This window comes from Saccopteryx bilineata, chromosome 3 (assembly GCF_036850765.1).
Source record: "Saccopteryx bilineata isolate mSacBil1 chromosome 3, mSacBil1_pri_phased_curated, whole genome shotgun sequence".
Classification (NCBI taxonomy): Eukaryota; Metazoa; Chordata; class Mammalia; order Chiroptera; family Emballonuridae; genus Saccopteryx; species Saccopteryx bilineata.
Window position 1 is genome coordinate 13,368,728 of NC_089492.1, and position 14,364 is coordinate 13,383,091.

General features: G+C 45.2%; 1 protein-coding gene across 3 annotated transcripts in view; it reads right to left on the reverse strand.

Moving 5' to 3' along the window:
* FER1L6 (fer-1 like family member 6) overlaps positions 1-14,364 on the reverse strand; it is a 136,923-nt gene that overhangs the window by 75,601 nt on the left and 46,958 nt on the right. For all 3 annotated transcript variants that reach the window (XM_066265714.1, XM_066265715.1, XM_066265717.1), the window contains 5 exons: positions 12,904-13,060; positions 12,124-12,310; positions 10,904-11,096; positions 7,810-8,162; positions 634-742 (listed from right to left, as the gene is read on the reverse strand). In XM_066265714.1, the coding sequence (XP_066121811.1) occupies positions 634-742; positions 7,810-8,162; positions 10,904-11,096; positions 12,124-12,310; positions 12,904-13,060 (999 nt within the window). The remainder of the gene's footprint in view (positions 1-633; positions 743-7,809; positions 8,163-10,903; positions 11,097-12,123; positions 12,311-12,903; positions 13,061-14,364) is intronic.

Consider the following 14,364-nt stretch of genomic DNA (forward strand, 5'->3'; position numbering starts at 1 on the left):
CAGGAAGATCGTGGTCAGACCAAAGAAACAAGATCGACAATGCCGACGAGCCATCGCCTGCTTCCATGCTATGTCCTTGCGTGTAAAAACGACTTGAGTTACAAATTAACTGGATCCCTTTGCCATGTCTTTCTCTAAAGCAGTGTTTCCCAAGTGGGAATGGAGACCTTCTCTGACGGACTGTCCTTTCTTGGAATGGTTTTCCCAGCCGTCCATCAGCCCAGGGAGATCGCTGGGATTAGACTATCAGTTCCTTCTATCCGCATGGCGCTCTGCCTGCGCTGACTCATTAAACCCTTGCAACAGCTCGATGCGAAGTTATCATTATTCCTACTGTATAGGTGAAGACACTGAGACCCAGAGAAATTAAGTGGGTGTAGGATAATGGAACCAGGATTAGTAACCCGAATCGGTCTGAATCCGAACTACACTCTTAATATATATTTTTTAAAGTGTGAAAATAAATCTCTCCCTTACACAGTGACACAAGAGTGAACAAGGAATGATTCACTGTTTTCTGAGGGGCAAACCTTTCCCAGAGTGCCATCATTTGCATGTAAAGCCTAATTCATTTATTCAAGAAATGGTGGCAAGCCCGTATCAGGGGCCAGCACCATGCTTATCTGCACTTACCAATAGAAACTTCAAAGCTAATGGGTTTATCTCCAATCTTCCGGTCAATCATGGTAGCTTCAAAAAATGCTCCAAAGAGTAAAAATTCCTCATATTTTTCTGGTACAATCTACAAAAAGAAAAAAGAAAAAAAAAAAAATATATATATATATACACACACGACAGACCCAGTTCCTTTTCTATTTATTTTATTTTATTTTTTTTATCACCACAAAGCGGAGGATAACCTGATACAGGGTAACTTATAAGCATTTGAGTCTCAGTGTTATCCCAAAATGGCACATAATTTCCCCACTAATCAGACAGGCAGGAACCCAGACATGGAAACTGCACATCCAAATTCAGCCACTTACCTAGAATAATGTTGTCTCAACCTTTGGAGCCTCTACCTTACAATAAAAATAGCCTTTTTGGGCGTGTGACATTTATTTATTTATTTACTTATTCAGTTATCCTTCAGTTACAGTTGACATTCATTATTATTTTACATTAGTTTCAGGTGTACAGCATAATGGTTAGACATTTATATGATTTACAGTCTAGTACCTACTTGGCACCAGACATAGTTATCACAATATTATTGATTCTGTTTCTTATACTATAGTTCACATCCTGTGACTATTTTTTTGTTTGTTTGCTTGTTTTTAATCAAGTGAGAGGCAGGGAGGCAGAGAGACAGATTCCCGCATGCACCCCGACCAGGATCCACTTGGCAAGCCCGGTCTGGTGCTAATGCTCTGCCTATCTGGGGCTGCTGCTCCATTGCTTGGCTATATTAGTGCCTGAGGAGAGGCCATGGAGCCATCCTCAGTGCCCTGAGCCAACTTGCTCAGGAGGGAATGAGAGAGAGAGAGACACAGAGAGAGAGAGAGACAGACAGACAGACAGACAGACAGAGAGAGGATTCAGGGAAGGGTGGAGAAGCAGATGGTCGCTTCTCCTGTGTGCCCTGATTGGGAATTGAACACAGGACTTCCACACACTGGGCCAATGCTCTACTGTGATTATTTTGTGACCGCCAATTTGCATTTCTCAATGTTTGCATCATTTCAACATAGGTCTCCAACCCCTTCCCTTCTGGCAATGATTATTTTGTTCTCTGCATCTATGAGTCTGTTCCAATTTTGTTTGTTTATTTTGTTCTTTAGATTTTTTTTAAAATTTAATTTATTTATGTATTCATTTTAGAGAGGAGAGAGAGTTAGAAAGAGAGAGAGAGAGAGAGAGAAGGGGGAGGAGCAGGAAGCATCAACTCCCATATGTACCTTGACCAGGCAAGCCCAGGGTTTTGAACTGGTGACCTCAGCATTCCAGGTCAATGCTTTATCCACTGCACCACCACAGGTCAGGCCTGTTCTTTAGATTTTGAATATAAGTGAGATCATATGGTGTTTGTTTTTCTCTGACTCATTCCACTTAGCATAATAGTCTCTAGGTCCACCCATGTCATCACAAATAGTAAGATTTCATTCTTTTTTATAACCAAGTAATATTACATTGTATATATAAACCACGCCTTCTTTATCTAATTTTCTATTGACGGGCATCCTTTCATTTTAAAGGATAAGCTTGGCATGTGTATGTTTCTAAGAGACTGTTGTGGAACAGAGCCATGGAATCACCTTCTGGTGAGTAGACACTTATAAAACAGAAAACCAAAGATGCGATACTCTCAGTCACAGGATTAAATCCTTACGTTTGAGCACAGTTTATTGAGTACACAGGATGGTCACATGCATTACATGTGTTCCTCTTAGCAACCTTGAGAAGTCAAAATTTAGATCATTCCCACTGTACAGACAAGGAAACTGAGGATACTAAAGCTTGAGGTTGAGTTAGTGACTTTCCCAAGTATTCTGACCACAGACCCAGTGTTCTTTGAATTCTAACATGTGTTAACTGAAAATCAGACTTTATTCTCAAAAACAACACAAGCCCAGATAAAAAGGGTGGAAGGTTAGGCACTCGCACGAGCATCAGCCAGTCGAGAGCATCCAGGGTGGGCTATGGGCCCTGTGGTTGCTGCTGAGAGGGGGTGTGCAGGGCTCAGACGTACAACAATGTAAATTGCTTTTACACTGAAAAGGGCCTTAGCGTTCATCGGCTCCAACCTCGACCTTTTACCTGAATGAACTAAAGCGCAGAGAGAATAAGGGGCTTGCCAAGCTCACACTGCAAGGTAAGGACAGCCAAGACTTGAGACCTGGCCTCCAGCAAGGCTGCTGTCTCAAGCAGCCTACACACTCTGAAAGACTGAACAGTGACAGATGTTGACCTAAAAATAAAAAGCCAAAGTGAGAGGCAACAAGCACTTATTTGAGATCCAAAGAATTCAGTTTAGGGAAGCACTGATTCAGGCAGAAACCCAAATAATGTTTTAGTTATGGGATGAAGGCAAGGGGTTTTTAAGAGAAAGGGAGGGGAAATAATTACATGAATAGAAGGAAGGAATTTCTATTGGTGCGAATAACCTGTTCTTCTTTAGCTATATACGGCTGGTTACTGATTCTGAAGGCTGTCTACAGCTCTCAGTCCTTGTGGGAAGGAGGGCTGCTTTCCTGTTATCGTTACAAAACCAGTTGTTTGGAAGACAATGCTTCTCTGGCCCAATCCAAAGGTCATTTAGAACAGTTCAAACTTTCCAGAGGTTCAAGGAATAGGACATATGAGGCAGTTCCTCTGGAATGGCTGCCCTGACTCCATTTTAAAATGGCTCCACTCATGCCACCTGTCCACACAAGTCACAAGACAGGAGCCATCCCAAGACAATACACAGCTATTTACAAATGACGTTTATTAACGTGGACTAGGCTAATGCTGCAGGGAGCAGATGTTGCTGGGACATGGTGACATAGCTTCACACTTCTGAGCAAAGAGGCTGACTGAGTTGGAATCTGTGCTTCTTGGCTTTGTGGTTAGATTTATTAAATTCCGTGGAAAAAGCAATAAGCACCCTCTAAGGATTAAAGCCATTGTGGCCTCGGAGGTTAAGAGCCCCATCCAATCAAGAACTTCAAACCCTGACCCTCAGAGAGCCAAAGGGTTTCCACACCATTAGATGAAGGTCACCCCTTCCTTCATACAAGAGCCTCCTGGGTCCTCAGCATCAGCAGGAAATGTCTATGTTGATCATAAGATGCCGGACAGGGTGGGAGCCCAGTGCTGGACCTTAGTCACAGAGCATACACCCTTCCCACCTGCTGCCACAGTATCTCCTGGCTGTAAACCAGCCACTATCTCACCTTGTTGGGGCCAAGTTTACTCTCTGGGAGGAGGGTAAGAATTACTCAGAGACCTGGGGCAAATGTAGCCCTCGTAGCCGGGGAGAGGAGCAGCAGGCTCCTTAGCCAGGCAAACCTCTTCACATCCCAACTCTGCTGCTTCCCAGCTGATAGACTTTGGGCAAGTCATGTTCACTCTCTGGGTGTTACTTTCCCTGTCTGTGAAATAAACATCATGATGGGGCCTTCAGGGGAGAAGAGGCCATTCATGTGGAGCACCTAGTAGTATAAAGCCTACATGTGTAAATGCTGCCCATGGAAGTCATGACAGGTATTGCAACAGGTTAGAATTCATGTCTTTTTCTTTTTTTTTTTTTTTTTTTTTGTATTTTTCTGAAGCTGGAAACGGGGAGAGACAGTCAGACAGACTCCCGCATGCGCCCGAAGAGGATCCACCCGGCACGCCCACCAGGGGCGATGCTCTGCCCACCAGGGGGTGATGCTCTGCCGTGACCAGAGCCACTCTAGCACCTGGGGCAGAGGCCAAGGAGTCATCCCCAGTGCCCGGGCCATCTCTGATCCAATGGATCCTTGGCTGTGGGAGGGGAAGAGAGAGACAGAGAGGAAGGAGGGGGTCGGGGGGTGGAGAAGCAAATGGGCGCTTCTCCTATGTGCCCTGGCTGGGAATCGAACCCGGGTCCCCCACACGCCAGGCCGACACTCTACCGCTGAGCCAACCAACCAGGGCCAGAATTCATGTCTTAATCCTACTCATCCTCCAAGGCTCAACTCAAATGCCTCTTCCTTCTGGAAGCCTATCTTGACTCCCTGAACTGGAAAAAATAATGATGATAATGTTTACTAAACTATTATGTGTCAGATGTGGTATTAAGAATTTTATCTACATTATCTCATATAGTCCTCATAACTACTCTAGGAAGGGGATATTTTTATTACATCCATTTAAAATGAGGACACTGCATTCCCATTAAAGGTTAGACTGTCTGTCTAATATGATTGATATTTATTGAGTACTTACTATGTGCCAGTCTCCATTCTAAGCACTTTGCATTTATTAATTCATTAAATTCTCTCTATAAGCCTATGAAGCAGAGGTTATTATTGGAATCAAGCATCCAGATCTTAAGTCACTTGCCCAAAGATTCTCCAGAGGCTGAGCAGTAACCACTGCACCATACTCAGACCCAGCTGTCTTACTTTGGAGCCCAACATTTTAATTATAATAGCTCACTCGCTCCAGGAAATAGCACGGGATCTGTACCTCCTCACTGCACTATCACTTTCTACTTCCTGTACATTCATTTTGTACATCTTACCTCCCCTTTATGCCATAAACTCCACAGAGTCATTCTTTTTTATTTCTACCAATGTTGAGGATGATGTTTAAACAAGAAGCTACTGAATAAATGTTTACAGCATATAAAAATAAACACATCTGTTAGATTAGTTATGCTCTGTGAAAGGTTGGCATAGGGGAGATAGCTTTGATGGTGATGATGAGGTTAAGTTGGAAAATGCAACATCATGGAATCTTATTTGTCCAGATATTCAATGAGGGAACGCTGCAGCTAGGAAGACAGGAGCTTGAGGACCCTGGAGAGCTAAAAAATAAGAGGCTGCAGGAAAACATATCACCATGTTGGGACGGGAGAGCTCTGAGCTACTGGGGCTCTGGGGAAGGTAGGAGCCAGTGTGGTGGCTTTAAAATATGTCCACAAATTCTTGGAAAATCCTCCCTTTGAAGGGGAAGCCTAATTCCCCTTCCTTTCAGCATGGGCTGGACGTAATGACTCCTTTCTAACAATTAGAATGTAGCATAAATGTCAGTCTGTGACTTTCGTGGGTTGGGTCACAAGACATTGCAGCTTCTGCCTTGCTCTCTCTTGGATAACTCACTCTGGGGAGAAGCCAGCTGCTGAGACACACTCAAGCAGCCTATGGAATGGTCCCTGTGGTAAGGCACTGAGACCTCCTCCACCCAACAACCAACAGGAAACCAAGTCTTCCTGCCAACAGCCATGTGAGTGCACCATCTTGGAAGTCAAGGAACCCCAGTCAAGCCTTCCAATGACTGCAGCCCCATCAGCATTTTGATTGAAACCTCATAGAAATTCTGAGGCAGAATGACCAAACAAAAGTATTCCCAAATTCCTCACCCACAAAGAAAATAAATGTTTGTTGGTTTAACCTGTGAAATCTTAGGGTAATTTGCAAAAAAATTTGACCACAAACATGAATCCAAGATGAAGAGAGGAGAGAGGAGAAAGAAGGGTTTGAATGGTGCTAAATATCCCCCCCTCTCCTATCACCTTCTATAGAGTGGCCAACACGACTCCCTGGCCATGTAGAAAAATGTGCACTCTAGTCTACATGAATTCCCATCCACTCTAGCTTTCCGCTAGAATTTACTTTTTCAGATGGCCTCAGCAAATATCTTGAAGATATTGACATGGGTGAGGAAAAATCTACTAGCTGGTTTCTACTCAGCATTCCCTGCTTAGAAAAGAATGGCCACTCTTGACAGCAGGAGAGATTGTCACAGGGTCAGGTAGAGGGGATATCAGCTTAGGTGGCTACTAAACTGCTCACAATTTCTGGCAAAGTCCAGAAAATATCAAGTTTCCAAAGTTAGCATATATGCTGAAGAAACACACATAAACAAAATCACATCGAGGCGATGTCAGTTTTAACAACAAACTAGCAGTGCCTGTTTCCCAACATATCATTTCAGGGGGAGAGCTGGGGAAGTCAGCAAAATACCCAGAGCAAGTCACAAACAAGGGGCGGAGAACTCTGAGTAGCTGCCCGATAGAGGTGGGAACAAACCCTAGCAAGAGCGGCAACAATGACAACAGCAAATGTGTTGCCTGCTTTCTGTATATGTGCTAAGAACTCTGCTGACCACTGTCCAGGCATTCCCTCACTTACCCCCAGGAGAGGCCTATCACAGAGGGACTGTTACTATCGCGTTTTGTTGATGAGCAAACTGAAACACGAAGAGGTATTATTGGTATCAGAACCATGACTAGAACCAACCCCTAAGATTTCCAACCACTTGCTCCAAGCTCTCCTCCCTGCCCACATCATTTCTTAAGCTGTATTAGATCCCAGCAGTAAAAATAAGTGGACCTTCCAAGGCTAAGGTAACCCGGATGCTACAATCTTCCAGTCTGTCTAGTCTTTCTTAAGAATGGATAGCTCTGGGAGCCCAGCCATCACCTCCCTTCTCCACCCGAAATGATGATCTGGTCGACTCCCAGTGGCAGAATCATCCAAGCTGAGAGCTGGAATCCACCTACTTCTGCTGCTAACAAAACATAAAGTTCTCTCACTTGTTTAGACTACGAAGTACTATTGCGACACTCAAGGTTATTCACAGCTTATCTTCCTCTTAGAGCCACAGATCTCTTTCCCATAATAGATACAGGCTGGGAAAGGCTAATGTGCTTTATGTTGAGTAAGAAACAAAGAAAAGCATTCCCTTGAGTGGTGATTTCCCCACAGGCTTGGAGCAAGGGAATAGGTTTCTCAACCTCTTGTGTCCAGCTTGTCACCTACTCTTCCTCCTCCTCCTCTCTCCTCCCACATTACCTCCCACCCAGACCATATGCTAAGCTAAAACCAAAGCTAAATAAAACTGGACCACAGATACAATTCAGTCAACCTACTCCCACCAATTCCTCCGGAGAGCTTTTATTTCTTTTACTGTGGTCCCTATGGGGATTGTGTTGGGGGCAGGGAGAGACCCTGAAGGAACCTGTCATTAGCAGACGGCTGTGATGTATGCAGGAAGAGGCAGAGGATCTGCCCTGGAAAACGGCGCTTAGCCAACACAGATGTGGCAGGGGCGTGAGACCTCCACAGGCCTTGGGGGAGCTGCTCCTCTTTGGGCTGACCTCACAGAGGTGTGCGACAAAGCGGCGCTCAGACCTACCTCTGGGGGCACGTCGAAAGGCTCCACCTCCACCTCGGTGGAGTTCGTTTTGTCTGAAGCCTGATGGGGTTTTCCATCGTCGCTTTTGTCACCCTTGTCTTTACTTGAGCCTTTGGAAGACTTGGAGTCTTTGTCCTTTGAAGACAGCTTGAGGTCCTTGAGCGCCTTGGAAAATTTAGACTCCTGTGCCCCTCCTGAGAGAATTTCCACAGCAATTTCCACTAAAATTCTGCCCCTGAATGCCACGCCTTCTCCAAAGCCTTCATTCAGTTCCTGGTAATCGTCCATCACACTGTGGTTCCTGGGTGAGCCGTACAGGTTGATCCAGGCAGGTCCGAAGGTAGGTAGGAAACCTAGAAAGATCCCAAGCTTCAGTTGCATGGTGATGTTTACACACTGATTATTTTTTGCTTTATGAAAGTTGGGCGCATTCACTTAGAAACACAGAATCCATAGGAAAGGCAAGAGAAAATATTTACAGAATATCCTATCACCAATAGACAGCCATAATTACCATTTTGATGTATTTCTTTCTAGTCTCTCTCCCATGCAAATATTTACACTGGTTCCCAGTTGAAAACAGTATTACGAATGCTGATGTGCATCCTCGTCTGTTCATTCATTCATCAAATGTTTACTGACTCCTAACGTGCCTCAGGCACCATGCTAGACTCTGACCCTAGAGCCCAGTGAAGAATAAAGCAGATATGAACATTCAACAAATATTTAGGTCATAGACACTATAAAGAAGATATAACTTGTGTTGTGAGAACTAATGACAGGCTGCTGTAGCATGGAGAGGAGTTAGGCAGAGAGAGAGGGGAGGGAAAAGAGAGATTTCTAGGCAGAGGGAACAGCGTATGTCTTCTGGAAAGGAACTTGGAGGCCGAAGAAGCTGAAGGAGAATGCCAGTGTCTGGAGTCCAGAGAACAGGCTGGGCAAGACAAGTCTGCAGAAATGGGCTGGTTTGGCGACCTTGACAAGGTCTCTATCCTAGAAACTATGGAAATAGAGGAATTTAAGTACAGCTAGACCATAATCAGATGCATGTTAAGTTCAGTCTGGCTGCTATGTGAGTGGGTATCAGAATGGATGTGGGCAGAGGGGTTTGGGGACCACATCAAATTTGAAGGCATTGGTAGCTTCTAGGGTGATGGTAGTAGAGACTGAGAAAAGTGCATGTTCTAGGATATGTTCTAAACAAAGAACTGAAGAGACCTCATAATTCGAATTTACTATTAGCATAAGCATTTTTCTTTCTTAATATGTGGTGTCTGGGAAAATACCCAGTAGCTATGCAGACATCTCTTTGTCACCAGAACAGCCCATTTTGTCAGGCAGTACGGCATGGCCATCCTGAAGCTGGACTGCTGGGGTTCGAGCCTCAAACCTCATCTCTGCTATTTTCTACCTGTGTGACCTTGGGCAGCTTTGATGACTTCCCTATGCCTCAGTTTCCTCATCTGTGAAATGAAGATGTTAACAATACCTATCTCACTTACCAAGATTAAAAGAGATGATATCTATTAAGCACTTCACACAGACCCTTAGGAAGAGCTCAAGGCTATTAGCCATTGCTCTTAATAAAGATATGTATCATAATTTGCTTAACAATTCCCCCAACATTGACAAGTTGATATTTCTGTTTGTTTTACCAGTATCAATAGTTTTATGCCTAAATGTTTCCTCTTCCTGCCCCCGCAGCCCCATCAACTAGATTCTGTCCTCCCCTTGAGTAAATTTCAAGAAGAGATATTGTGTTAAAAAAAAATAGAAAGATTTTATGGTCCCTGATGTCTACTTGTTTAACACTGTTATATATCTCCCTGAACTAAGGAACAGTGTGCTGTCTGCATAAAGCAGTCCTGTGGCAAACCCTTCTGTGGTTTAAGAATTAAGCAATAGATATTTATTGAGGTCTTCCAAGGGTGTTACTCTATGAGGGGCACAAAAATGCGACCTTGATCTCTGTGTATGCCGAGCCTTCAGTGTATGTGTGTATATTACATGTATGCACACACACACATACACACATTCAAAACCATATACATGCCTGACTGGGCGGTGGTGCAGTGTATAGAGCGTTGAACTGGAATGCAGAAGACCCAGGTTCGAGACCACGAGGTCGCCAGCTTGAGCAAGGGCTCATCTGGTTTGAGCAAAAGTTCTCCAGCTTAAGCCCAAGGTCGCTGGCTCAAGCAAGGGGTTACTCAGTCTGCTGAAGGCCCGCGGTCAAGGCACATATGAGAAGGCAATCAATGAACAATTAAGGTGTTGTAATGCGCAACAAAAAACTAATGATTGATGCTTCTCATCTCTCCATTCCTGTCTGTCTATCCCTGTCTATCCCTCTCTCTGACTCTCTCTCTGTCTCTGTAAAAAAATTAATTAATTAAAAAAACCATATGCACGCATTTGCACAGGTTGTAGAGAAAGTTTGACTTGGTATTTAAAGGAGAGAGGATTTGTTGGGATATTTAGAGAATCATCACCTAATGATTTAGGTTTTGCAAATAAAGGGTTTATCCTGGGTGGAGGCTCTTTAGACTGACTCAGTGGGTGGGCCGGCACTCTGTCCTGCTCCTTGCTCCTCCCCCCCTCCCCACCGCTGCAACCCCATCCTCCGAGTGCACCATTAGCAACAACTCCTTGCATACTCTGCTCCCCTCCTCCCATCAGTGAGTTGGGAGCACAATTTGGGGGGATCATTTAAACACAGAAAAAGCATTTTTAGCTTATGAGCCATGCAACAGTATGTGGCAGGCCAGGTGTGGCCCATGGACAATAGTTTTCCCACCTCTGATCTATTCTTATTGCTTCATGTTTCCATTTAGAAACCGAAGGCCCAGAGAGAGGAAGTGGCTGTCTTAGGGACACACAGTGATGCTCATGGAAGACCTGAGATGGGGACTCTGCCTCCTGGCTCCCAGAGTCTGGCTCCACCCACTGCCCTGAACCAACCCAAACCAGAGACCACACGGAACATGGAAGGGGCCTAACCCAGTGCATGTTCTAAGCCTTCCACTTTAAAGAGGAGGGCTCCAAATCAATCAATTTGAAGTCCTATGCCCACATCAGACAGGTGAGGCTCTACCTTTATCTCCATCCTGTTCATTGGAGATTTTCTTCAGGTCAATGAAATGGGTTGCCAGCGTCACATCGTTCATGCTGCCCTCATCCCACACCTGGATTTTCACCCTCCGACACAAGGGGGGGAACATTTCCTTGAAGACCACCTGTTCGTGCCATACAGGATCCGCACAGTTCTTCTGCACCGTGGTTCGCCCCTAAAAACAAAGCCAGGAGGATGCAAACCGTGGGAAGAAAGAAAACAGGCCCTTGACTGACCCAAGAAAACTTGTCCAACCCATGGAATATATAAAGTGAGTTGTTAAAAATAATGAACCTTCTTCCACCCGACACCCGTGAAAATTAGTTACCCCCAGCGAACATTACAGATGTCCTCCTCTGCTCCAGACAGCGTGCCAGGCATGGGGGGGGGGGGGGGCAAAGGCGAGGACATCTCGGTCCCGTCCTCAGGAAGTTGTCATCACCACTTGGGGATGGGGTGACACTAACACCCATGTTATGCATGGGAGCTGTTCCATGAACCTCCAGGGGTGCAGCAACTACAGTTAGACCCTAAGTTCGTATTTTTATAAAAGTCTGGATCTGTGCAAACCACTGCCCCAGTTGGGGCCAGCTTTCCCATCCTAAAATGAAGTTGATGTCCTGTATGACCGTCAAGGCGGTCCAAGTCAAAACTACTCCAGTGTTCACCCTGTCGAGTGGAGGGGTCAGGGTAGACATATAGTTAAGGGCAGAGATAACATGTGCATCAGCTGAAGCTTCAAAGTCCAGCCAACCACGATGGAGGTCTGACCACGGGTCTGGGCCCTGGAGCTGCCGATGGCTCCTGAGCAGGGAATAGCTGGGAACAGGGCTTTCCAGGCTCACACAGGACAAGCACTGCCTGGGGCGACTGCAGAGCAGGCTGGAGGATGGTGGCAATTCTGCAGGGCCTGGGGGCTGGATAACAGCTCTGAGAAGTAGCCAGATGTAAGAAAGGCGACCTGTCTGCCTGGGTCCTAAACCACAACTCCCCGGGGCTCCTCTCCATGATTTGCAATGGACAGAGAATGAGTAGCCCTCCCTTCTTTCTTGCCATGTGACTCAGTGCCCCTTTCTGTCTCTCTTTTTCTCTCCAGGCACTTCCTGGTCTTGATTCTGACTTAATTCCATTTGACTAGAAATGCCGGTAAAGAACAGGGTTCTGACCCAAGTCTGTCACTGTTGGTGACAACAGTTTCTCACCATATGCCCAGCAAATGAGACCTCCACGAAGGGATCCACGAGGTCCTTACTGTCACCCACAAATGCTTTGGTGACGTTCGCCATGATGCTGGAGTTCATTTTGGGCAACCCCTCTGCTTTGTAGAGTCTCACGTAGAACCTGGCCCAGGGTCTCTCGGATGGGAACCCTTGAGGGATCAAAAGGTTCCTTAGAGGGGGACAAACACAAAACCTTGTCTTACAGAGCGCTCTCGCTCGAAAGACTAGAGAGAAAAGCTAGAAGCATAAAGAAGGATCCTGATATATGACAAGAATCTGAATAGATTGCGATGATCGCTGAAATGAGTTTTCTTCCTAGTTTAATGACAGCGAAGGGTATGATTAGAGGGAATGCAAACTCATTTAGGTCCTACAATTACAGAACAAACATTGTCTCTTATTCTGCGCCTGAATGAGCTGCATGAAGTCTTCTCATTTTACCAATTAGTGGTAGAAATTATCATTTTTTTTTCCAAAGGAAAATCAGCTAAATTCAAATAAATCCGATAAGCACAGCAATAGCTCGTCTGTTATAGGTTATTGCAGGAAGGCAGGCATTTCTTGTCGTAGAAGCTGACCTCTCAATGGATCGTTATGCCTTCAGTGAGACACATCTTGGTGCCTCAGATAGAGCGGAATCCCAGGTGGCCAAGCCATGAACCTGGTCGCTCTCACGGACCCGTGAGGAAAGGGAGGGAGGGGGAGACTTGGAAACTAGGTCCTAGCATCTCCATTGCCCAGCCCCGGCTGAAACTGTCTCACTTCTCTATTTGCTCCTCAGCATCGGAGATTTTTGGGTTGGTCTTTAAGACGTCGCCTTTCCCAGTCACGCTGATGTCACACTTGAGGTACCCCTTCGTGCCCGTCCTGATGTCGCCAGGGTCCGTGAGCACGGCCCACTTGTCACAGAACTGATGACCTGTGAAGGCATGCCGACAGCTCAGCCATCTGCAGCAATGAGCCCAGGACCCAGCCAGTTCCCTCCCAGCCCCAGGGTCCCCACACCCTATGAGGGGTGGCTCATCTGGGCTATCCGGGAGTCTCGTGCTGTCTGCCTCTCCTCCTTCCCCTCCCCTCCTTGACTTCCCACCCTCTTCTCCATCTTCTCCTCCACCCGTGCACAGGTATGCGAGGAGCCTTCAAAGCCAGTGGAAATCCCCTAGCCGGGATTCTAGCCAGGAGGGGATAGGAGGACATTACTGAAGTATAGAAGCCCCATATTGTTTCACAGGCCATAAATGTGGCATGTGGATATTTTTATTTAGTCTACAGTGTGAGTCCAAATTTCAAAATCTACACCTCTGATTTATTTATTTTTTAAATTGTTAGACCAGGCAATTGTTAAATCAGAGGCAACATTTCTACACAACAGCAGACTGTAAAGGAACCAAGTAGATGCTAATCCTAGTTGAATTAGTAGAGCTCATTCAAACTCCCATGACCTGGGCCCTTTGCCATGTGACTTTGAATCACAGTTGAAGAGAAGAGGCCTTTCGTGAGGTCTGTATTTGTGTTGGCTTTATTATTTATTAGCTCTTGACCTTGGACTAATTACCTAGCTTTTCTGAGTTTCACTTTCTTATAAATCAGGGGTAATAATGATTATTCTAGAAAAATTCATATGTGGCACATTACAAGTCATTATTCTGTGCTGGGTCCTATACTAAGCACTTTATGTAGATGTATTAACTTAATCCTCCAACAACCCGATGAAGGAAGTATTGTTTTACCCCCATTCTTAAAGATGAGGAAACTGAGGCCCAGAGAAGTCAAGTCACTTGCCCAAGGTTGCACAACTAGGAAAGAGCAGAGTAAGATTTGAACCTGGACAAACTGGCTCCAGAGTTCGTATTCTTAACTTCTATTCTTTCCTGGTTTTTTTATGGTGTCTCACAGCACTAAATTAGACAGAATTGGTGAGAATAATAAAAAAAAAGAATATAAACTGCCCAGGGCGTTGGCCAGCTAGCTCAGTTGGTTAGAGCATTATCCAAACACAATGAGGTTGCAGGTTCAATCCTCAGTCAGGGCACATACAGAAATAAACTGATGAGTGTATAAACACATGGAACAACAAATCGATGTTTCTCTCTCTCTCCTTTTCTCCCTCTCTCTAAAATCAATAAAATAAAAAGAAAGTAAACTGCTCAGAAGTATGAACACATAAGATAATTTTATCATTGGCTCATAAACTGAGGGCAAGAGCCATGTCCTACTCAACTT